The following is a 25,731-nucleotide window of genomic DNA, read 5'->3' as shown; positions in this document are numbered from 1 at the left end:
ATTTAGGCGCTCGGTGAGGCCATTCGTCTGCGGGTGGTACGGCGGTGGTCCGGCGATGGCTTGTCTGACTGTATCGCAGGATGGCTTGAGTTAGTTCTGCCGTAAAGCCGTGCTTCTGTCGGCGAAGAGGACTTCTGGAGGACCATGACGCAGGAGGATGTTCTCAACGAAGAATCGGGCTACCTCGGTGGCACTGCCTTTGGGCAAGGCTTTTGTTTCGGCGTAGCGGGTGAGGTAGTCCATAGCTACGACGATCCATTTATCCCCGGACGTCCACGTCGGAAAAGGCCCCAGTAAATCCATCCCGATCTGCTGTAACGGTCGGCGAGGTGGTTCGAGGGGCTTTAGAAGTACAGCTGGCCTTGTCGGCGGTGTTTTGCTTCGCTGACAGTCTCGGCATGCCCTTACGTAATGAGCGACGTCGGCAGAGAGGCGAGGCCAGTAGTATTTTTCTTGTATCCTCGCGAGCGTGCGGGAAAAACCGTGGTGTCCATCCGTTGGGTCGTCACGGACAGCTTGCTGAACCTCTGGACGAAATGCTGAGGGTACCACGAGAAGGTAAACAGTCGTAAAACTGTGTATGACGAAACTGATTCTTCAATGGGCGAACCTGTACCCACAAAAGCAAGCTACACTCGAAGCACAACGATAGCGGCGAACACAGTCTGTGAGGGAACGCGTCGGCTTTTATACATGAGTCATCGAATGTTGCAGAGTAATCCCTGTTGCCCGCGTGTCTTCCAGAAAGTTCTAGACAATTCGCGTCGCTCATACAATCAGATTACATGAGCGTCGGTGACAGCAGACGACAGATAGAAGCATCGATAACGTTCGAGAAGGTTCCGATGCAGGCGCGTCCTGCGCCGAGCGATAACGTTTAACATTTGTTAGCCGGTGGAAAGCGGCCACCTGTGAAAGATAAACATGTGTACGTGTCAATAGCAGCCTATTAGATGCAAGTGTGTTATTAATGTTGCGGTTGCTGTAGGCCTGTCGGTCTTGCGAAGGCCTATCGCTTAATGCGTGCAGCTGTGTACCTCGCTCTTAATGTCATAAGTTTCCACACGTGGACCGCAGATCTGCGCCGATGTCGTGACAGCACGACAACGCTGACGGTGCCAACCCGAGTGACCGTATATTTGCGTGATATTACATCGCACAGCACTGGGCGAAATTTTTGCACCAAATTAAGGCGCTGGGTTATTGAACATGGATAGCGATAAATCAGAAATATTATGGAACATGGAGGTGACCCTAAATAAAGCAACCACAGCGAACGTGTTCAGCAAATAATTCGAACTCAGCTTCTGGATTTCTAGCAGAAACTGAAATGCTGTTTTCTACAAGTGTTGTTCTGTGGCCTCGCTGGTCTGGATAAAAACAACTTGGTACCTTACTGTTTTTCTTTATTTGTTGCGATATCGTTTACGCCTGACAGCAAGTGTAACCGCTGAAGGTGATGTCTCTTGCAAGAACAAACAATGAGGAAAATTATACAGATCCCACGCCCAGCAAGAAATAATGCGGAGCATTTTGCTGGTAGCTGGCCATCTAGCATCGTTTAGGGTCTGTAGCAAAATAACGACTTTGATTAAATCCAGACCCAGACGTCTGACTCGTTCGTCATCTGGCGGCAACCGAGCGAGTCAGACGTCCGGGTACGGGTTGTTTTGCTACAAGTTTGTACCGAAAGCCGACCTGTCGTCAGGCCCTCGCGTTCCGGCAATGGAGCAACTCCGCACCAAGCGCGGCTTCGTCCGGAGGGCCATCACCAAATTCTATTAGCGACTCCCTGGTCTCAGATGAGGCCACCCCTGTGCAGGTGCTGCATCAGCACCTCGAGCTGGTCTTGACGGAGCAGGCGGAGCTCCTGGAGTTGGACCGCGCAATACAAGACACGCTCACAGATGCAGACGTGGAGGCAGACCTGACCACAGCTTTTGAGTACTAACAAAAGGTCAGCTTCACCAAGAGAAGCGTGCGCCTTGCTACTGAGCCGCGTCCACCGATCCTTCTTGGTCCTACCGCGCAACTTGCCGCGCTACTGTACCCAGCGGCCCCTTCCGTCGCGCCCAGAGTGTCGCCGGAGACAGTCTTTCTACGCGTTTCCCTGCCAAACCTGCACATCCCGAGCTTTTTGGGGGAGCGACGCGACTGGCAAGCTTTTTGGGACCAGTACCAGGCAAGCATTCACGGCAAACACTCGCTATCGAAGATAGACAAATAAATATCTGCTAACGTACGTGTCCGGGTCAGCTAAGACAGCCATTCAGGGTATCCGCCTCGCCGAGGCAAACTACCGTGTCGCCGTCAAGGTACTGTCTGACCGGTTCAGCCGCCGCGACATGCTGGTCGATGACCATCTGGACCGCCTACTCGAAATGGCACCTATTCGTAGTTCCGCCGATCTAGACAAGCTTCGAGATCTCTATGACGAGATCACGTTCCATACCAGTGCACTGGAGGGCCTTGGCGTTTCACCAGATGAGTATGCTGCTGTTCTGTGACGCGTCATCATGAAGGCCTTACCACCTGACCTTGGTATCCTGTACCGTATGCGGCTGCAGGAGGCTTCTACGTCGAACCACGATGACACGGCAGTGGTTACAGAAGACAAGTTCAAGCAAGTAAAACATCTTATGACTTTCCTACGCATTCAAGTCGAGGCGAGGGAGGAAAGAAATTTCGACCAAGCCAGCTTTTCTGCAAGCCCGCGGCTTCATCGACGTGAACAGCGACCTATGGAGCTAAACCCGCCCTATCCAGCGGCTCTATCAATTGAAGTAAGAACGCCGCACACGTGTCCTTGCCTCCTGTGCAATGCGTCGGACCACACAGTTCAGGAATGCTCCATGTCGCTCACTTCAGAAGCAAAACGCAGGAAGCTTCAGGCGCTCAGGCGGTGCTTCCGCTGCGCCAAGCGCAACCACGTTGCCAGTGAATGCCGAAGCGCCAAGAATTTGCAACGTGCCCACTGTGCTGGACAGCACTTGACGTCACTGTGCAACTTCTGTACTCCGACACAAAACCAAGCAAAGCGTCTGGGCAACGCGTCGCCATCCCTGCAACGCGCAAGTGGGCCGGACACCATCGACACACCACCTCATGCAACATCTGTGTCCACGAGTGGCACCGGCCTCATGCCGGTATTTCTACAGACGGGCGGAGCTTTGGCTGTCGCACCAGCAAGGTCAATTTTGCTGCGTTTCCTGCTAGACACGGGCAGTCAGCGCACTTTTGTTCGGCTGCAGGACGTTTCTCGAGCACCTAATGCTCCTGTTCAAGGCGTTGAGCGGATCAACCTATTCACGTTCGGGAAAGCTCCGCGCCCTGTGACCCTGACATGTAACCTAGTGTCGGTTACATTTCGCCGCCAGCACAGTACTAACTAGACCACTACAGATGCCCTCGAAATGCGGAAATCTCTGTCGGTAACCAGCCCACCAGCGGATGGCGCGATCGTCACCATGAAGACACACCACGGTCTTCTTCCCGCTGATGCACTCTCTGAGGCGACGACTTTCCGGGTGGACGAGATCAGCATCCTAATAGGCTCCGACTTCTACTGGGAGTTTGTAACCGGACAGATAACTCGACTATCCCCACGAGTTACGGCAGTGCAGACTCTGTTTGGGTGGACCATCCAGGGAACGCTCGACAATTTATCCAAAGGTTCCGCTGTACAAACCACATCACTCTTCCTTGCTGTCGGAGAGCCTGCGGCAAACCACATCTCGCTAGACGTGGACATCTCTTCTTTGTGGCGCCTCGACACCCTTGGGGTGCAAGATGATCCTGACAGTAAACATGACGCCCACATGGCTCTGGAGAAGTTCGAACGCCACGTTTCGAAGAGAACAGGAGGCTACGAGGTTCCTCTCCTTATTCGAGAGCCAGGTCTCGACGCCGGTCAAAAACACTTCGCCCTTGCTAGGAAGAGGCTCTTGATGCAGCTCCGACGCTTCAAGCAAAAACCAGATCTCCTCAACCAGTATGACAAGATGATCCAGATGTATTTTGACGAATGTCCCGCAGAACGAGTTCCCGACCAAGACGAGCCCTTCGATCCGAACACGTACTACATGTGTGTGTGTGTGTGTGTGTGTGTGTGTGTGTGTGTGCGTGTGCGTGTGCGTGTGCGTGTGCGTGTGTGTGTGTGTGTGTGTGTGTGTGTGTGTGTGTGCGTGCGTGTGTGTGTGCGCGCGCGCTTGTGCGCGTTTTCGCGTGTGCGTGCGTGCGTGTGTGCGCGCGTGTGTGAGAGAGAGAGAGCAAGTGTGTGGTGTGTGTGCGTCTGTGCTCGGCGCTGAACCGTGCTCCCTCGTGTGCGTTGTGCGTGTGACGCGAGCGTGTATGTGACGACAGCGGCAAAGCGGCCGGCATGACGACAACGTTGTTGTTGTTAACTACCGCATTAATTCCACATACATTAAGGACTGCAATTGTTAAGCCGCTACACAAAGGAAACCAAAAAGCTAATGTTGAAAATTACAGCAAATTGTTAGAACAATTTGCCGATGAACTATACTCAGCGTTCGAAAAGAACCTGCTGTGCTTTGTTATTAGACATTGCCCAGAAGCCTTTGAAACTGTAAATCATTAAATATTGCTGAAAAAAAGTACATTTTCTTTTAGGTTTCAGAGGGCGTTTTGTATGATGTTCAGCATAGTTATCTTTATGGCAGGTCTCAGGTCGTTATGGATAGTAAGGAAGTTATTAGAAGTAGGCAACCAGTCACAGCAGGTGTTCCCTATAGGGTTCAGTGTTGTCACCTTTGTCGTTTACATTATGCGTATTTATGAACGACTTTCCTTTGGTAATTATTTGAAATATGCAGTAATTTGGCTGCCTTAACCTGTATATCTATATAAGCGTGAAAAAATGTTCACTACGTTGGCATAAGATGTATTTAATTTTTGTTTTTGTTCTATATAAGCGTAAAAATACGTTCACGCTACATTATAATAACATTTATTTAATTTTCTTTTTGTTTGCACAATGTTTTGTCGGCACTAAGGTAACTGTATGTACCATCGCTGTTGCCGGCGCTGCCGGGCCTAGTCTTACAAGCTATTTAGGCTTCGACAGGCCCGCCTACTATGTATTTGTTCTTGTGGTGCATAAATAATAATAATAATAATAATAATAATAATATATTATTATTATTATTATTATTATTATTATTATTATTATTATTATTATTATTATTATTATTATTATTATTATTATTATTATTATTATTATTAATATTATTATCACTACTACTACTACTACTACTATAAGCGCTTGAAGCCCTCCCTATCCTGTGGCCCTGATAGCATCCCCTCCGCAATTTTAAAAGCTTACGGCAGTATATTTGTCCCAGTATTGACATCTATATTGTTACAACGCTGGGAACAAGGTGGAAGAAGAAGGGCACGAGCTGGTGTCGGAAGACAACAACGTTAGGGACTTGCCTGCGCTGCCTGTCTCTTGTAATATCAGCTGTAAATACATTTCACTGTTACTTTCATCCTTGTGTCACATTTTGGTGGAGTCACATTCTGGTAATAACTGTCTGAATACTACCACTTTCAATCGCATGTGGAAAACTGCTCGTGTTCTTCCTGTATTTAGGTCTGGCTGTAAAGCCGTTCTCTGAAATTATCGCCCGATTTCTTTTCTCTGTGCCACCTCTAAGATTTTGAGCTTGCTCTTCACAACATATTGTATTTTATTGTGAAGAACGCATTGATCCCGAATCAGCACGGGTTCCTCACCGGCCGCTCCACTATCACAAATCTCAAAGTTTCATGACACAGATCTAATCGCCCGTACGTCGGTACTCCAAAGGGGGCGAGTTGACACCATTTATTGTGACCTCAGCAAAGCTTTTGATGTGGTCAGCCACTGGCTGCTTCTGTTGAAGCTTACACACTTTGGTGTTGAATCGTCAATTGTAAATCTCTTGCGGAGTTATTGATAGATCATGTTATGTTAACGTCAATGGCCAGACGTTTTCTTTATACGGGGCAACTAGCGACGTCCCTCAGGGATCAGTATTGGGACCACTCCTTTTTTAATTTTTAATAATGACGTTCTTTCCACCATTTGGCAGTCTTCATTCCATCTATATGCCGATGACAAAGATTTTTAAGGCAATTCACACTGTTGATGACTGTCGCATCATGCAGTCTGACCTGTTTTCTTTTTCTAAATGGCGCACAGATAATAACCTAACCTTGAATGCTGTTAAGGCCAAAGTCATGTCTTTCTCCCGCAAAGCGGCAAGCATTTCTTTTTCTTATTCGGTAGATTCTGTATCATTGTGTAGGGTCCGTAAGATCAATTATCTCGGTGTACTTTTTGATACAACCTTATGCTTTTCAGCGCACGCTAAACGCGTTGCAATGCGGGGTATGCGCACTCTTGGCTCTGTTTGCAGGCTATCGAGAGAATTCAATTCTCCTACACCGTTCCGCAAGTTGTACACAACAAACGGTTTTCGTCAACTCGAATACGCGTCGGTCGTCTGGAACGGTATCGCTAGATCCAACAGTGACATTATAGATTGGGTCCAGAAAAAGTTTCTGAGCCTCTATCATCACCGCTTTGCTAACACGGGCGCTGGACCTTGATCTAGCACTGTCGGGTTATTGTCATTGCCCTTACTTCGCTGCCGAAGTAATCGTGCTGACCTTCTGTTTCTTTTCAAACTCTTTCACGGTATCCTTATCTGCCCCGAATTCCTCAGTTGTATCATGTGTCGTATTCCGCGCAAGATCACCAGAGAACACAGACCTTTCCATGTTGCTGCCTGTCACCACCAACACTCAACCGTCCATAGAATACAGAGTCTTTATAACGCCCACTTTCATGACCTTGATATTTTTCACAACTCGCTGTCATCATTCCGTTCCGAGCTTTGCGTTGTTGTCTCTTAGTTTGAGGTATTGTTCAACTGCCCTTCTCCTCCTCCTTCTTATTAATGCATTTTGCGCCTTGTTGTAACTATACTTTTCTTTTCAAGGTTGTTATTTTTTATTCATTTTTTACACATATTCCCCTGTTGTATTTCTTTTCCTGTGTATACTGGGCACGATAATAATGTTATTTATTTATTTATTTAGATTATACGGCAGCCCAATATAGGGCTATAGCAGGAGTGGGACATTGCTAGACAATAAAAACATACACATACACAAAAAAATGAAAAAAATGAAGCGCTTTACATGTTAGCGAGGTGCTTGGTGGTGGTAGCTATGAAATCTTTTAGTGATAGTGAACGAATATCGCCGGGGAGAGAATTCCATAGCTCAATTGTACGTGAAAAAAACTATTTGAATGTGTTAGTACGGGCAAAGATAGGTGTTATGTTCAAGGCGTGGGAGCTACGGGTACAACTTGCGTTTGTAAATGTGATGTAGCTACAATCAGAAAGACCACAAGTGCAGTTATTAATTCCATATAAGAGTTTTAGGGCTTCGATGCGATACCGTGAAAGTAATGGCTCGATGTTCAGGGATTGTTGAGCCTGTGTTGGCGAGAAATTGCGGCTGTAATTTTGGCAAATGAAACGGATAGATTTACGTTGAACATTATTGAGCGAAAATATTTCACAGTGTTTGTAGGGAAACCAGACGACAGATGCACATTCTAGAACAGGGCGAATTAACGTTTTATATAATAACAGTTTAGTATACCGCGAAGGGTCTTAGCTAAAGTGCGGCGCAAATAACCTAATTCTTTTAGGGCTTTCCCACTTATGTATTCGATGTGTTTAGACCATGAAAGATGCTCTGTTAGAATGACTCCTAAGTATTTATATTGAGAAACTCTTAAGTGGGATCACATCGAAAGAATAATCGAATGAGAGGGAGCTCTGTCTATTGGCAAATGACATCACGAGTGTTTTACTACAGTTGATGTTCATTTGCCACGTTTTGCACCAAGTGCAGAAAGACAAAGGATTGTGCAAGACGGTGATGGTCATCAATGGAGTTAATAGATTCGTATAATACACAGTCATCTGCATAAAGTCTGATTTTAGATGAGGTGCTACAAGGCAAAACATTATTATATATGAGAAATAATAGAGGGCCTAATAGGGATCCCTGAGGAACGCCTGATGTGACGTCAATAGGAGTAGATTCCACTTAATTAAAAGGAACAAATTGATAGCGACAGTGAAGAAAACTGGCTATCCAAGAAACAAGACGGGGATTGTTGAATATGGCGTTTAGTTTTACCAGTAGTTTAGAATGAATCACAGAATCAAAAGCTTTAGAATGATTGATTATTTCTGCGTGAAGTTTATGCTTGTGCGTGGCACCGGCTGCTCCTAATTGATAGATGTGCCCCGAATGATGTAAAAGTTTTAAAAAAAACAGCGCTTGCAGGGAGCAGCCATCTTGTACTGGGGACAGCGGGAATAGGTGAAGAGAGGGTTACCGCTCAACATGCACCAGGCGCGCATGTTGGAAGGCAAAGGAAGGAAAATTGGAGGGGGTTGATATTAGGAATCTGCGACGCCATGCAGTGTGCGAGACAAATCGTTAATAATTTGTTGTGCTTTCGCCGATGTGAGCTCTGTGTTTTCCCGCAGAACGAGTCAGCTGCGATTGAGTTGCTCAATACTGGAATAGGTATACTCAGTACTGACATTATGCCAGGATCAATGAGCGAATATTTTAGGGAGATTCAGGCCAGCCTGCAGGCTTATGGGTTACACGTTTTTCAAAAGAACACATTTCCCCCCTCGAAAAATGGAAAAAGTTGTACAATAAATAATCTTTGGGATATGATTAGGCCCGTGCCATTATATGGATCTATCTATATGGGAGGCCAAGGACAAAATGTTCTGAGGTAAGCAAAAAAGAAAAAAGCTCGGTGGGGCGCGAAAATACAAGGGTATTTTTGAAAGTATGTAGGTTTTACTTACTGTGGGCAACACGAGAGCATGCGAGAAACCAGAAAAAAGAAAGGTTTTTCTGCACTGCTTGGAGGGAGTTCATACTTTTGGGACATGTTACTAACACTAAAGGAAAAAGCTGTGGTTAGACTCGCAAAGAAACCGGTATATCTAGCCGCAGAAACCGAAGACGGTGTTGCATTCGATCTAATCATGTTAACAGGCCTCCACTGTTTAGTTCGTGCGTGCATGGCGGATTTTCATTATGACCAAGCGTCCAGCGCGTCTGCTTTTTCGCGTTAGTATCACCAAGCTTGTAGAAGTGATAAAGGAGCAGGAACGTTTTGCTGATTGGCTGTCCAGAAAGTAACCCCTAACAACTTTCATAAAAAAATTTAAAGTGCCAGAGTGAGCCAAGGCGTGGCTGACCACGTGTCTTCTATGCATTTAATGTGTCTGTCGGTTACAGGTATGATGGTGTTTCATCTGACGTCAAAGTCAGGCAATAAATAAAGAAAAATTTCGTAGGTGGCTTAATGGGTACAGCATCAATCAGGGAGAGAGAGAGAAAGAAAGAGATACACAGAACGAAAAAAAAGAGAGAGAAGTAAAAAGAGAGAAAGAAAGGAGAGAAACAGAGAAAGAAAGAGAGAGGGGTGGGATTTAAACCCGGGTACTAATGGTCCGAAGGCGAGCTTCATGCCCACTACACTATACACCTAAGCTTGCAGAGCTCTGCTGTTTCATCAGGTTTCACAAGCGTGGAACTGGCTTAAATTTTTTTATCTGTTTACGCGGTCCGAAACGAGGCGAGACCGAGGCGTACCTCCCGGCAGCGACGTGCCTGTTAAGGAGTAAAGAATGCTTGGCATTAAAAGAAAAAATGGTATCACACTAGAATGAGATTGTATGTCAATTAAATACTATCGGTTCTTCGCGTAGCCTATGTCTCAAGAGACCTGTTCTCTTCAACTCACCGTTTCAAGTCTCGCGGTAACCATTCATGTTTCCGTTTGAATGAAGCAGGCCTGTGAGTCTTTGGTGAGTGTGAACACAAAAGTGGTCTTCTTGCACTCCGTCTGCCGTCGCCCATACCCGCGAATCTGTAATGAAAAAGAGCAGTCTGCTGTTGCTAGCGTTTCCATTAAGTGCTAGCGTTTCCATTAAAGGACCCCATATATATTTCTCTCTCCTATCATCTAAATATTATCCCACAAGTAGAGACAGTGAAGTATCTTGACGTGATATATGACGGTTCTCTGTCTTGGAAGGCGCACATTGACTATATTGCAACAAAAGGTGTTCGTGCGGTTGGCTTGCTGCGTAGGCTGTGCAATAGTCGATCAGGAATGCGAAGAGCAACACTTTTAACAATATACCGCATGTATTTTCGACCGGTATAGGAATTTGGATGTGTAGTGTACTCTGGAGCTCCTGCATATAAACTTCGCCCCCTTGTTCTTCTGGAGACGCAGGCCTTGCGACAATGTTTAGGGCTACCTAAATTTGTAGCAAATGAATTTTTACATCTGGAAGCTAGGATGTCCATCTCTTGTTGCGAGGTTTCGATTATTAGCTGTACAGTCATATTTAAGACTATATGAATCCCCTATAAGGCGTTCACAAACAGTTTTTATCTCCCAGCCGGACTTGTTTTTCGGCTTGTACTTGCCGCGATTCCACACACCTAAAAATTATTTTTATTCAAGCTCTCCTAGAGCTGTAAACACAAATTAGCCCATATGGGCGTTTTAACAGCTGACATGCCCGTTTTCCTCCCAAGCTCAAAACAGGTACTCCCACGAGATGGAGTAAAACAAGCTATTATAGAACCTTTATTTTACCCCCGACCTCATTCGGCGGAACATTAAGAGGACGTTGCTGTAGTAAAATGGGGGTTAAAAAATCACAGCATATCCACGAAGTGAGTGATGATGAGTGGGCGAAGCACCGGGGGATCATTCGGGTAAACCACAGCTACGGACGAGAGATAAAGAGAGCGCGCGTCGGGAACGAGAGAGAAAATTACACCATCTTCCCGAAGGGAACCCTGAGTAGTATGCGAAGCAGCCATGTGGTCGACTCAAGGTAGTTGTATCAGCTGTATAAACTTGGACATGCAGCAGCACCAGCAACGAGCAGAACTGTTGTCGACGCCGTCGGCGTTTTGCCCGCGTTCGCAGCGAACGCGCCGAAGTGGAACCGGAACCGGAAGTGGAACCGGAACCGGAACGCCATCTAGTGAACACTTCATAAAACTACAGGTGGCTACATACTACATCGGAGGAAGGACAAACCCACGCCCTAAGGAGCTTCGCCACTAAAACAATAACTGGCGTTGGGTAGATAGGGAGTGTTGAAATACGCCCATATCTGACCCGAGCCAAACAGCTAAAAGAACAACTCAGCCGCCTGCCATGACCAACATGGCTGTCACCCCGAGCGACAATTTCAGTAGAATTATTTCTGCATTCAGATTCGAAATATCCCGCGCAATGTGCGTCCGCGTTGTTTTTCTGTTTGGAGTAGCCGTGCGAGCGCTGCAGGCGCTGCAGGGAATGCAGCGCCAAACCCGAAACCATCGAAACGCGGCGCCGACGGTCTTCGGAGTGCGCGCGCTCGAAGCGACCAAGCGGCAGCCATTACCACAAGCGTCGGCGCTTTGTTCTGCCGTCGTTGGTGTCTCTCGCAGTTTTGAACAGCCAAGACTCCACGGTAAGTGATTTGCAACGACCGCTGCACGTTCTGTGTATGCATATGTGTTCTAAGTGAGAAGAGGCGCTGACGTGAGTTATTGAAGGCCATACCAATTGCTATGAACGCGGGCCACGCACGTAGCGTCGTCCATGCCCGGACAGCACGGCGGCGGCTGCGCCAGCGCGCGGCCCTATAATTGCGCAATAAAAGCAATGTCCTGCTCACTTCACGGAGTTCCAAGCCACGCGTAGCTCTAACAGCACTTTAACAAAGACTAGCTCAAAGATTACTTAGTTTGGCAGGTAAATGTGACAAATTGCCCATTTTATTGCGATAGCAATTATATGGACACTCAAAAGCAGATTTCTGCTGTCGGCGTCGCCGTCGCCGTAGCCGTCGCCGTCGCCGTGAGGTTCCGTATGACGTCAATTGAGATGAAATCGTCGCCGCGCGCCGAACGCTGTATGTGCGAGTAAAAGGACGCGAGGGGCGCGCGCTTTCACGGGGAGTGAACGCACGGCGGAGAACAAACGCGCGTTCTGCGCCCTGCTCACTTAAGGGCTGCAGAAGTAAGCGTCTCTTTCCTCCTTTACAATCACCATATATGTAGAGCAAACGCGCCTTCTTCCGACGCGCAAGAGGCCGTGGGGGAGGGGGAGGGAAGGGAGGCGACGTTTAGCTGCGGCACCAAGTGCCTATTTATATCAGAGGCTCCGGCAACAGTCACCAACGCCGCACGCATTTTGAGCGAACGCGGGCAAAACGCCGACGGCGTCGACAATAGTTCTGCGTGTTGCCGGTGCTGCTGCATGTCCAAGTTTATACAGCTGATAAAGCTAATATCATTACTCCGTATAGCTCTCTACAAATTTGCTATCGCAATTGATGCTTCGCCTTTCAGGGGAAACTGCGATAACTTTTTATTGCGATAGCAATTATATGGACACTCAAAAGCAGATTTCTGCCGTCGGCGTCGCCGTCGCCGTCGGCGTCGCCGTCGCCGTCGCCGTGAGGTTCCGTATGACGTCAATGGAGATGAAATCGTGGCCGCGCGCCGCCGAACGCTGTATGTGCGAGTGAAAGGGCGCGAGGGACGCGCTCTTTCACGGGGAGTGAACGCACGGCGGAGAACAAACGCGCGTTCTGCGCCGTGCTTCCTTAAGGGCTGCAGAAGTAGGCGTCTCTTTCCTCCTTTACAATCACCATATATGTAGAGCAAACGCGCCTTCTTCCGATGTGCGAGAGGCCGTGGGGGAGGGGGGGAAGGGGGAGGGAAGGGAGGCGACGTTTAGCTGCGGCACCAAGTGCCTATTTATATCAGAGGCTCCGGCAACAGTCACCAACGCCGCACGCATTTTGAGCGAACGCGGGCAAAATGCCGACGGCGTCGACAACAGTTCGGCGCGTTGCCGGTGCTGCTGCATGTCCAAGTTTATACAGCTGATAAAGCTAATATCATTACTCCGTATATCTCTCTACAAATTTGCTATCGCAATTGATGCTTCACCTTTCAGGTGAAACTGCGACAACTTTTTTTACTCTCTTTCGCTATTCTTATAAACATACTTAAAAAGACGCGTGCCAGAAACAAATATTTCTATGAATATTCCTGATTCTTTCGAAACGTGCATATGTTCATAAAATATTTAATCGAGAACATCAGATGTCACCAGAGTGATTTTGCAGGTTCCTTAATGTGGCATGCACGAACAATCGCCTGGTCAGCTTTGGCTCCATTCGCAGTGAATACGAAGTCTACTATTCGTTGAACGGCGTATGAGGACTCCGCCTTACACAGATTATTATACCCTTTGTGGTCATGGCTGGTGACTTTAACGCGAAACATTTACTATAGGGCGCAGTGGATGGCGATTTTCGCGTTGCGCAGCTTGCCCAATTTGCTGCCTCAAGCAATAAAGTTCTCAACTGACCGCCGCTCGCTACCAACCTTTCAGTCCAACATTGCCGTAAGCTGGATTGACGTTTCTTTTGCTTCCGTTCACTTCATCTCATGCGGCTACAGCTGGTCAGTTGACCGCGAAACGCTCTCGAGCCATAAGTTCATACAGTTTTCGTGTTTCGGCCAATCTAAAGCAAAACTTAAACGTTTGACAAAATAATGAACTTATAAACTCAGATTTGCTCGTGCATTCGCCTTTGTTCGACAGGATAGCATCCACGACGCTATATTGCTCTGACGCCGTTGACCTGGTCATCGCAAAGTTCTATCTCCTGTTTCACGACCTTTATCGTAATCACTCGTGATGGGTTATACCGCAGCAGCGATCTAACAACTCATATTGTAACCCGGAACTAACACTTGAACTTAAGATAATTCGTGCCTTACGCCGACGTTTCCAGAGAACCTTGACCCCCCTTACTTCGCCAGACTTTCAAAAACCAATATTACGACGTTCATGCCAACTATAAAATGAATATTGACTGCGCCAAAACTTCTGCCTCTAAATCGTTTTGTACCTACCATTCCAAACGCAATATTTTCGGTCTTCCTTTCCGCACTTCATTCGATACACTTCACATAACCAATCAGCTCCCTTGTTTTCCCCTTCCCGATGGTTGTTTTACGTCGAGCGTGCCTGACTTATTACACACAGCACATATTTCTCTGGATTTGCCCTCAACGGATGACGATTTTCACACTATCCTTTGCTTTATCCCTCAAACCCCTTATAACAATAGGAGAAATGACCTTCGTTCACTAGTGGCGAAATTGAACACGCTCATAATTCAGGTAATAATGTCACGGTAATATTGTCACGGTAAAAAATTACACTTTTTGGAGTTTAGCTGGAGTCGTGCTCGACGAAAGACAGCTAGAATGGTCGCCAAACGAGTAAGGTGACTTTCAAACGTTGGGGAAAACACAATGACGTCGTCTAAGTAGCAGAGGCAGATAGACCATTTGTAGCCACGAAGGAGAGAGACCATCATGCGTTCAAACGTTGCGGGGGCGTTGCACAGTCCAAAGGGCATAACTTTGAACTGATAGAGGCCGTCCGGTGTGATAAAGGCAGTCTTTTCTCGATCCAAGTCATGAACAGAAATCTGCCAGTAACCCGAGCGCAGGTCTATGGATGAGAAGTACTTCGCACCATGAAGACAGTCCAAGGCGTCATCGATCCGTGGCAGCGGATATACGTCTTTGCGCGTTATTTTGTTTAAGGCACGATAGTCAACGCAAAATCTCCAGCTGCCATCCTTCTTTTTGACCAAGACGACAGGTGACGCCCACGGACTTGAGAAAGCCCCTATGACGTCTTTGAGAGCATCTTGTCGACTTCTCGTTGTATGACCTGGCGTTCGGAATGGGACACACGATAGGGTCGCCGTCTGATAGGAATAGCATCTCCGGTATGTATTCGATGACTTACGAGAGACGTTTGACCGAGAGGGCGGTCATCGAAGTCGAAGATATCCCTATAGGTCGTTAGGAGGTGGTGGAGTTCCGTGGCTTGACAAGTCGGAAGATCAGGGGCAATCATCGTGGTAATTTCATCGGGGAGTGGACTTGCCGGACCGCTTGCGAGAAAGGACGAACAAGTGTCCGCGTCTAGTGCCGCGACATCGCATTCATCAAGCGCAGACACGTTGGCCACTGCGATGCCTTGCGGGAGAGCTTGAGTCGAGTTGCTGAAGTTCAGAAGCGGGAGCTGGACGTGGTTGTCGACAACAGTCACGAGGGTGTGTGGCACAGCAATATTTCTGGTCAACAGTACTTCAACTAGTGGAGACACTATGTAGTCGCCGTCTGGAACTGGGAATGCCGTCCTCAAGGAAACACACGTGGTGGCTTGCGGTGCCAACCGAACATAATCGACAGAGCATAAGCGGTGTGACGCTAAATCTGGAACATCCGCCAGTTGAGGAAGCTCAAGTTGAAGGACGCCGGTTGCACAGTCAATGAGAGCGGCATGGGCCGACAAGAAATCAAGTCCGAGAATGACGTCGTTGGGGCATTGCTCGAGAACCGTAAACAAAACAGATATATGGTGACCGGCGATGGTGATGCGAGCTGTGCACATTCCGATGACTACGGGACTTCTTCCATCAGCGACGCGAATAATACCAGTAGCGGCGGGGGTAAGTACTTTCTTAAGGCGACGACGAAGGTGATTACTCATCACGGATATTTGTGCCCCAGTATCGACGAGTGCGGGAACAGTTAAGCCGTCAACGTCAACGTCGATCAAGTTTCGTCGCGTCGGGAATACGAGGAGAGGATTTGAGGTGGATGTCGAAGATGCAGCGTCACCTCTAAGAGCTGCATCCCTTAGTTTCCCTGTTGAAGGTTGAGCGGCGATGTCGGACGTCGTCGTAGAGGCAAAGGAGACGACGGTCGACACGCTGTCGGCGAACGGGACTGATGACCTCGGCGCGACGGGGAACAGCTGTGCGGCGTAGAGGTGGCATCGACGTTGTACGGCTCAAAAGGCTGGAAGCGGCGGTATAGCTATCAGTGTTGTATGGTTGGTATGGCTGAGCGGGCTGAAAACGGCGGTAGTTGTCGGTGCGGCTAGCAGTGTCATCCCGGGTTAACGGAGACACCCAACGGTTGTTGCAATGGCGCGCGACGTGACCGATACGGCGGCAGTGGAAGCAAATCGGCCGATCATCTGCCGTCCGCCATTCAGCCGGATTACGAGAGCGCGGATAAAACCGTTGTTCCTGGGGCGGTGATCTCTGGCGAGGCGGCGACCTAGGGCGAAAGTCAGTTGTCCGAGACTGAGCAACGGTGCAGACGGCGAAACCCTAGTTGCCGAGTTCCTCCCGCACAATGGACTGGACCAGGGAAACGGCCGGCACGTGAAAATCGCCGTGGCCGTTGTTAGGGGAGAGCAGGAGCAATAGCTTCGATTTCCCGACGGACGATTCGTGTAATTTCCGATGGTGGCGATGACTGCAGACGAGAGGCCTGTCCGTCTTCGCATGATGACGTCGGGGCGGTGTTCGGTAGCCGAGCGAATGACCTCGCAATACGCCGACTTTTCGGCCTGCTCAAAACGCCGGCATTCTTCAATAATTGCGTCGACGGTCGCACAATTTCGGCACAGTAATAGGTTGAACGCATCGTCTGCGATTCCCTTAAGTACGTGACCAACCTTGTCCGACTCCGTCATGTCCATGTCCACTTTACGGCAAAGAGCCAAGACGTCCTGAATGTAGGATATGTATGGTTCAGTGGACGTCTGAGCGCGGATGGACAGCTCTTGCGTTGCGGCCGCCTTTCGACCCTATAGGCTTCCCAAACAAGGCAATAAGTTTTGTTTTGAAAGTGTCCCAACTTCCAATCTCTGCCTCATGGTTATCGAACCACACCTTTGCCGTTCCTTTGAGGTAAAACAGCACGTTCGCCAGCATCATCGTCCCCAACGATTGACCTCACTGATGCGTTTAGAATTGGCAATCCAATCTTCAACATCAGCTTCATCCGTACCGTAGAACGTTCCCGGGTCTTTAGGGTGCGTAACGACGCTCGTTGACGTCGTGATCGGCGCTGGTGCAGGCGTCGCACTGGCCGGCGCAGGCGGCGTGGTCGTGGTCTCGTCTGTCATAATGATACCCCCGACTCGACGACCACTGCGGAGCTCCGTTGTACAGCGCTTCTTCTGGTACCCAGCACCTCCACCAAATTGTCACGGGGATTCACAAGTACACAGGAGAGACAATATTTATAGGCTGCTGCTACCAGAGAATGGCTGACAGCATCTCACGAGGCATGTCCCGTCTTCTTCCTCTTCGCGTAGCACAGCGGTCCTTTAATGGCAGGCTCATACGCAATGCCTCGCAAACATCATCAATGCTTCAGCAGGGCTTGATGGGCTCACTTTGCCCATGTTAAAAGCTCTTTTCACCTACCATCCGCCCTTTCTTGTCTTCCATTGCAGTCAGTGTCTAAATTTACCATGCTTCCCCACACATTGGCGTACAGGACGTGTTATTTGTAATGCAAAACCCAACCGCCCTCCCGACTCTCCTTCTTCCTATCGACCCATCATTATGAATTCATTATGCGGGAAAATTTTAGAACGTTTACTGAATTCCCGCCTTTATTCTTTCCTACATTCCACCCACCTCCTTCGTAAAAATCCATTCATCTTTACCCACCGAAAAAGTGCGCCAATCGCTCTCTATCGCCTCCGGGAAACTCTCGACACTTTCAAGGATAAGAAAGTCCACGCCTTACTCACTTCTCTTGACTTCAAAGGCGCCTTCAATGGCGTCTGGCACCCGGTAGTACTCGACTTTTTACAGTCCCACAACTGCCCCCATAACTTGTACCATCTTCACCGATCATTCCCCAGCGATCGCACTCACTTTTCGGTCGCAGGCCAGCGAATTGTCCGCCACTCCCACATTGGGCAGCCCCCAAGGTTCACCCATAAGCCCACCTTTATTGGAATATTGTAACTCATGGCTTGTTGGAACTTTCCTTTCCGCGCGATGTGCTCGCTCAGGAATGTGCTGGCGATTCGGTGCTCGTAATCCCCGCCGCCAGCCACTTGGAGCTCGAATCGAAAGCTTCGCATTCTCTTAGTCTAATCTCTGCTTGGGCTCACAGATCTAAAGTCACCATTAGCACCGATAAATCGTACTTCCTGTATTTCCATAACAGCCACTCATCCCCCTCCTCCTCACGCATCCGTCAACCCATATAGTGCGCGTCAGTGGTACGACACTTAAATCACAACCCAGCAATTAAAATTCTCGGAGTTGTATTCGATACTAATCCCACGTTCAACGATCATTTAACCTATATTCGCACCAAATCTGATCTTCTCTCCTCCCATCTCCTCCTGTTCCTCCGCATGCACTATTCGCTGTCTCCTTCTGTTCTCCGTCTCATACATAATCAGGTGCTTCTTCCCTCTCTTTCACAAGCATCCCCTATCTGGTGGCCGACCTTTCCCACGTCACAACTCAAACTTAAAATTAATTCCATACAGCGCACTCTCTGACTCACTATGACTGGTGCAATTCTCTCAACGCGAACATCCGCCCCACAGGTTATTGCCCATACTCTCCCCCTTCCTATCGAATTGTATCGCTTAAATGCCCAGTTTTCTCTATTCGCTCTTAAAGTCCTCCCTTTCTATGGCCCTACAACGTACAATCCCTTGGACACTCAATACCCATTCAATCGTTGGAATGTTCATTCTAGCCTTAAATTCCGCTTCCCTTTTCACCTTCTCCAACTTCATCTGGCCCACGTGGTCACGACCTTACCTGTCTATTATTAGTAGATACATATGGCTCTTATACTTCTAACTCTGCTACTTCTGTTTTTGTGATTTTTTACCCTCATGGCCATATCACTAAAGTCGGAAGGTACAGGATCATTGGGGCCACCAGCGCCTACGCTACCGAAGCTATCGCACTACTAGAGACACTCACATACATACGCACATTGTCTCATGTCACCCCCTACACATTTCTTCTGACTACCTCTCGCTACTTAACGCATTAGAGAATTTGGCCAATAACAACAGCTACGTCCACAAAATCAAGCAGCTGCTCCTCTCTATCGTGTCATTTCGTCGCGTCGAAATATTCCTTGTGGCCGCGCATAAGGCTGTTGACTGCAATGAACTTGCAGACAACATCGCCAACTCCGCTGCCTCAGGCTGAATATCGCGCTTCATTTTAGGTACACCGACTTAAATTACAACAAACATGCCCGCGTCTTCTTACGTGCAGTGGAGTGTCGCTTGGTCACGTGATAACGCGGACACACAACTCTACAAATGGGTCCCGAATATCCAAGGCATATCGGGCTTTTTCCCGCCACAAAAACCAATAGCACACCTCATCTCTGCTCACGCCCGGTTGCCTTTTTATTATTTTCGTTGTCCTTCATCTTCACATAATAATTTTGCCTGTGGTGAAACATGCACAGATTTGCAACATTTCTTTAATCAGTGCCTGTTGAGCTTAGAGATTGCCGGTTTGCTCAAAGAACACCGCGACGTTAGACTGACGTCCGCACATTATAGTTCACTATTACTAGACAAACGGAGGAACACTTTTAATGCCTCTTTATCGCCTCATTTACTCTATTACGTTCCCTGTATCTTCGTGATACTGTTCATTTGGAGCGCAGTTTTTTTTTTTTGCATCGGCATATATTCTTAGTTCTGTTTTTTTATTTTTTATTCTTTTTGCTACTTTTCTTTCTGTTTCTTTCTTCATCTACATTTTAAGCTTTTGCTCTATAGTTTTCTCGGTGATGCCAACTATGGTGGAGCCATGCTCCAAGGACACTTTTGACGGAATGTCTGACGTCATTGCTCATATTTGACGTCATCATTCGTCCTATCAATCCGCGCCTATGCCCGTACACTTTTGTTCTCCGTTTCCTTTCCCCCGCACTTTGCATTGCTCCCGGCTTTTTGTGTATTGTTTGACATTGGCTTCATCTTCAGTTCTGCCAGTAGAATCCCGCAACCGCCAAATACAACGATGCCGCTCCGCCAACCTGGGTTACCTGCCTGCCACCATGCCGGAGGAGGAGGAAACAACCTTATTTTTTTATTTGGCTTAGTTAGGGGTGGCTACAAGGTGATGCCTTAGAGCCACCTCCTCGGCTCTTTTGATGGCCCGAAGTTGAACCTCCAGGTTCGGGTTCATGAGTATCGCTTCCCACGCTTCAGGCGAGGGAGCGGCCAGGAGATCTGGTAGGGGATCCTCTCTGCAGTCCCAGAGAATATGATTTAAAGTGGCCATGGAGCCACATAATGAGCAGTGTGGGTCTGTCAAGTCAGGGTAAAAGTGTGCGTATATATTTGAGTTGGGAAAGGAGTGCGTTTGGAGTCAGCGCCAGGTGAATTCTTTTCCCTTGGTGAGCTTGGGATGAGGTGGAAGTTTTGGCCGTCTTGCGAGGCGGTAGTGTTGGGCAATATCGTGTTATGTGGTCAGCGGCTCACTGACAAGGTCCCTCGGGTCATTGACGGGACCCACCGCTCGGCTGACGAATCCTCGAGCACACCGGTGGGCCGCCTCGTGCCCCGGGTTTCCTGCGTGAGCCGGGACCCAAAGCTGTGGTTTTGGTTGAGACAATTAAAAGTTCGAATTCAAAATCTCAACGTATACTTTTCCAATAAAGCAAAAAGAAACGCTGTATGGGTCATGTGAATTTTACTATTTTTTTCCGCCGGTAACATCGATAACGTCGACGTAAACTTCAAACCCCCCGGCAAAAAAATCCTCGCGCCGCTCCTGCAGTCGAGGCCCCCGGGGCTACGTTTGCGCGGTTCGGCCTATCTCGCACACCTGTGACGGATAATGGACCTCAGTTCACAGGTGCCCACTTCCCTAATTTCCTGGCTCAGAACCAAGTACACTTGACTACCGTGCCCTATGAGCCGCAATGATATGGCTTAGCAGACAGGGCCGTAAGAACCCTGAAAAAGCTTTGAAGAGAAACAAAGGAATGCAGCTGCAAGAAGGGATTGCAAGATTTTTGTTCTGTCATCGCTGCACGCCAGTGAAGGGAGGCAAGTCACCGGCAGAACTCTTGTTGGGATATCAAATAAGGACGAAGCTCGACTGCATCATGCCGACCGCTGAGGCAGCAAACGAAGATACGTGCACCGAACGTCAGGAGCGATGGCAAGTTGGACAGGGTCTGTGGACTCGAACATTCCTACCATGGAAAAAAGGTGGATACCTGGGATGGTGCGTGATAAACAAGAAAAGCGCATGGTCACGGTAGACACGGCTCAAGGAACGGAACGGCGGCATCTTGACCAAGCGTGACGTCGGGACGCTTCGACCACGGCATCATGAGACAATTAAAGTCCCTATAAAAGAAAAGTACCGCCATCCTTTGAGAAACGCCGCTTCTCTCTCTCCTGTATCTCCGATTGGACGCTGATCGCGCGCGCTTTTCACTTCTTTATATTTTCTTTTTTTCCGCCTCGGAGCCTTGTTGAAAGTCCTCTGCGCAGCCGCAGACGCCGGCGGCGGCGGCGGCGCGCGCCCGGCCTGAAAGCTTCAACGTGGACTTTCTAGGCGTGCCACCGTCGACTTAGCTTTCGCAAGTAAAAAGTAAAGAAAAAGACAAGCGCTTTGGGAGAGGAGGCGGCGGAGGAAAGAGAAGATGGCGGTACTTTTCTTATATAGGGACTTTACCGACACCGACAGGGTAACGCCCTTTCGGCCGGAAGTGCAGAAGACTCCGTCAACTGAACCTTTGCGCCGCTCGAAGAGACGGCGCCTTCCTCCAGAGCATGTGAAATTATAGAGGGGCCGGGGGAGAGAATCTGTTGTCTCATCATCGGCAGCAAGAAGCGGGGCTTGCTCGGCTCGTGACGCTCGTGCTCTGAGCGACCCTGGGTTTGAGCAAGTTCCGAGCTAACGTGGAACAACAGGACGTTCCACATATTCATGACTGATTGGTGTCATGCGTCGCAGCACTCAGCACATTTTACATGTATGATGAACGCATATATGCTCCTTAGTACATTTTAATTGAACGCAATTCTATTTCAAGCAAATTTCTGGAAGGCTTCATTGTCTGACAATATAATTGGCTGCCAAATGTGCAACGATCGCTGTGGTATATCGGAATGTGCCACGCGTATTCTAACGTAGCGCGTCGACGATCACCGCAATGGGTGCAGGCGGGTTGCATAAGCCGTAACGCGATATTGATTATCGGTGTATCTATCTATCTCTCTATCTTCCCGCCCGCCCGCCCATCTGTCTACTTATGTATCTATCTATATAACACACGCACACACACACACACACACACACACCCCCTTGTTCCTTTTTTTCTTTTCTTTTTTTTTTTACTGTTTCTCAGAGTGCGTGTCTTTTCGTAAAAAAAACTGCATTCTTGACCCCGCAGTATTTGCGAGGGTATATTATGCCTCACGAATGCCATGTCGTACAGCGAAGCATACGGCTCGATCGTACCAGCCAGTCATTCTATGACTTCGTGCTCTATATAAAAGAGCAGGGTTCGCCGACTGCACCCTAAGGAGGCCCGTAGCCAGGGGGTGGGGGACAACTTGCTCAACTTACGGAGTGTCATATGGATGCTTTTTATTGCGATAGCAATTATATGGACACTTCTACCGGATTTCTGCCGTCGTGGTCGCCGTCGCCGTCGTCTTGAGGTTCCCTATAGATTATATCTTCGCCGCGCGCCGTATGCCCGAGCGGAAGCGTGCGGGGACGCGCGCTATCACGGAGAGCGAACGCACTCAATCACCCACGCACAAGCAAGGAAGCGGGAAGCCAGCGCCGGAGGGAGCGCGGGGAGGGGGGGGGGGGCACTTCTACGCTGCCAACAACCGCGCTCGTCGCTCGTCCGCACCGTCTCTTATCTCCACACGGCTCTGACCTTTATGCGCCGTGCGTTCGCCGCTCAGTTTCCGTTGAAGCGATAGACCGCACGTACCTTGGCCCGCTGCTGCGGCGTATATATGCGCTTGCTGCCAGCGTTTTACAGTCGTTGTCTGCAGTCACTCAGTGTGATCTATTCATGTTTGTTTGTGCGCGCTCATACCACGCTTGTTCAATTAGTTAGTAATAGTCGGGCCACATTTTCCAACGCACGCTACACATGCAATGCTGCCCGGGTCGGCAGTGCAGCGCTACAGGTGTGTCCCTTCGCACGCGCTGCCCACGGGAAGCGCTTCTCATCAACACCACCGTTTCACACGCGCCTCCTCGTGGTCATCGAGTCTCTCTTCATGTCCGTCTACTTACGCCACAGCACACCTGCTTACTTAATCAGCTCATGTTTACTACAATTCATATTGCTACCAAAGCCGCTCACCTTACTTCGTATGGCATTGCTGTGTTGCTATCGCATTCATTGCTTCGCCCTTAGGGCGAAAATGTGACATTTTAACATAAAAAGTAGTCGCAGTTTCACCTGAAAGGTGAAGCATCAATTGCGATAGCAAATTTGTAGAGAGCTATACGGAGTTTGATAGTAGCTTTATCAGCTGTATAAACGTGGACATGCAGCAGCACCGGCAACACGCAGAAGTGTTGTCGACGCTGTCGGCGTTTCGCCCGCGTTCGCACAAAATGCGTGCGGCGTTGGTGACTGTTGCCGGAGCCTCTGATATAAATATGAACTTGGTGCCGCAGCTAAACGTCACCTCCCTCCCCCCCCCCCCCCCCCCCCCGGGGCCGTTCGCGCGTCGGAAGAAGGCGAGTTTGCTCTACATGTATGGTGATTGTTAAGGAGGAAAGAGACGCCTACTTCTGCAGCCCTTAAGGGAGCACGGCGCAGAACGCGCGTTTGTTGTCCGCCGTGCGTTCACTCCCCGTGAAAGCGCGCGTCCCTCGCGCCCTTTCACTCGCACATACAGCGTTCGGCGCGCGGCGACGATTTCATCTCCATTGACGTCATATGGAACCTCACGGCGACGGCGACGGCGGCGGCGACGACGACGGCAGAAATCTGCTTTGGAGTGTCCATATAATTGCTATCGCAATAAAAGGCACGGTGCCCTTCTCAGTGAGGTAGTTATTGTACATGCACTTGCTCACATCGCGATTAGATACGGCATTACGGTTTTCGCCTTCTGTTCAGAACGCTGGAAAAAGAGAACTGACCAGTTTACTAAAACTAAAATTTACTTAAAAGTGTTGCTTATGTTAGCTTACCACATGGAAATACCATTTTTCACTAATCAGGATTTTCAGCATTCCAGGACTTTTTGTTTTCTAAAACTAATTCTTTGCCACTGTTGGACTGCCGACTTTTAAGGTTGCCTATGTGGCTCCACGACTGTTGAGGGGACAAAGAGCGATGCACAGTGCTTTGTTCTTCCCCTAGATATGGTAAGGCAAAAAGATGTGCGTATATTACTGAGTGTTTTAAGGATTTATCGGGAGATTTCTTTTCTGTTACTTCAATAAAAAAAACTTTTGAAAAAGCTGTTAGCATCTTTATGAATTACGCTTGTGTTGGCGATTGTTTGGTAGTTTTGGCCAACTTCTCTGTTCTATAGTTTTTCTTATTACGTTGCCCGTTCATGCGCTGTGTTAAGTGTGTCTAGTCTAAACTTTGTCATTCTTTTTCTCTCGTTGACTGTACAACCACATCCCTGAAGCCGAATCTGCCGGGCCTAGTTAAACAGGCCTCTGTACACTTAAACAGGCCCGTTTATGTGTGTTGATGCCTTTTCGTACTGACCTAATAAAGATTATTATTATTGCGATAGCAATTATATGGACACTCAAAAGCAGATTTCTGCCGTCGGCGTCGCCGTCGCCGTCGGCGTCGCCGTCGCCGTCGCCGTCGCCGTGAGGTTCCGTATGACGTCATTTAAAGATGAAATCGTCGCCGAACGCTGTATGTGCGAGTGAAAGGGCGCGAGGGGCGCGTCTTTCACGGGGAGTGAACGCACGGCGGAGAACAAACGTGCGTTCTGCGCCGTGCTCGCTTAAGGGCTGCAGAAGTAGGCGTCTCTTTTCTCCTTTACAATCACCATATATGTAGAGCAAACGCGCCTTCTTCGGACGCGCGAGAGGCCGTGGGGGAGGGGGTGGGAAGGGAGGCGACGTTTAGCTGCGGCACCAAGTGCCTATTTATATCAGAGGCTCCAGCAACAGTCACCAACGCCGCACGCATTTTGAGCTAACGCGGGCAAAACGCCGATGGCGTCGACAACAGTTCTGCGTGTTGTTGCTACCAAAGCCGCTCACCTTACTTCGTATGACATTGCTGTGTTGCTATCGCATTCATTGCTTCGCCCTTAGGGCGAAACTGTGACATTTTATTATTATTATTATTATTATTATTATTATTATATTATTATTATTATTATTATTATTATTATTATTGCGATAGCAATTATATGGACACTCAAAAGCAGATTTCTGCCGTCGGCGTCGCCGTCGCCGTCGCCGTCGCCGTGAGGTTCCGTATGACGTCATTTGGAGATGAAATCGTCGCCGCGCGCCGAACGCTGTATGTGCGAGTGAAAGGGCGCGAGGGGCGCGTCTTTCACGGGGAGTGAACGCACGGCGGAGAACAAACGCGCGTTCTGCGCCGTGCTCGCTTAAGGGCTGCAGAAGTAGGCGTCTCTTTTCTCCTTTACAATCACCATATATGTAGAGCAAACGCGCCTTCTTCGGACGCGCGAGAGGCCGTGGGGGA

At 48.7% G+C, this 25,731-nt stretch overlaps 1 protein-coding gene across 2 annotated transcripts in view; it reads right to left on the bottom strand.

Annotated features, from left to right (window-relative positions):
• LOC125940617 (uncharacterized) overlaps positions 1 to 25,731 on the bottom strand; it is a 123,834-nt gene that overhangs the window by 69,749 nt on the left and 28,354 nt on the right. For both annotated transcript variants that reach the window (XM_049657008.1, XM_049657009.1), the window contains exon 3: positions 9,866 to 9,991. In XM_049657008.1, coding sequence (XP_049512965.1) covers positions 9,890 to 9,991 — 102 coding nt within the window. In that variant the 3' untranslated portion in view covers positions 9,866 to 9,889. The remainder of the gene's footprint in view (positions 1 to 9,865; positions 9,992 to 25,731) is intronic.

The sequence above is a fragment of the Dermacentor silvarum genome, chromosome 10 (assembly GCF_013339745.2).
Source record: "Dermacentor silvarum isolate Dsil-2018 chromosome 10, BIME_Dsil_1.4, whole genome shotgun sequence".
Taxonomy (NCBI): domain Eukaryota; kingdom Metazoa; phylum Arthropoda; class Arachnida; order Ixodida; family Ixodidae; genus Dermacentor; species Dermacentor silvarum.
Note: the sequence above shows the minus strand (reverse complement) of the source record. Positions and strands in the feature narration are given on the sequence as shown.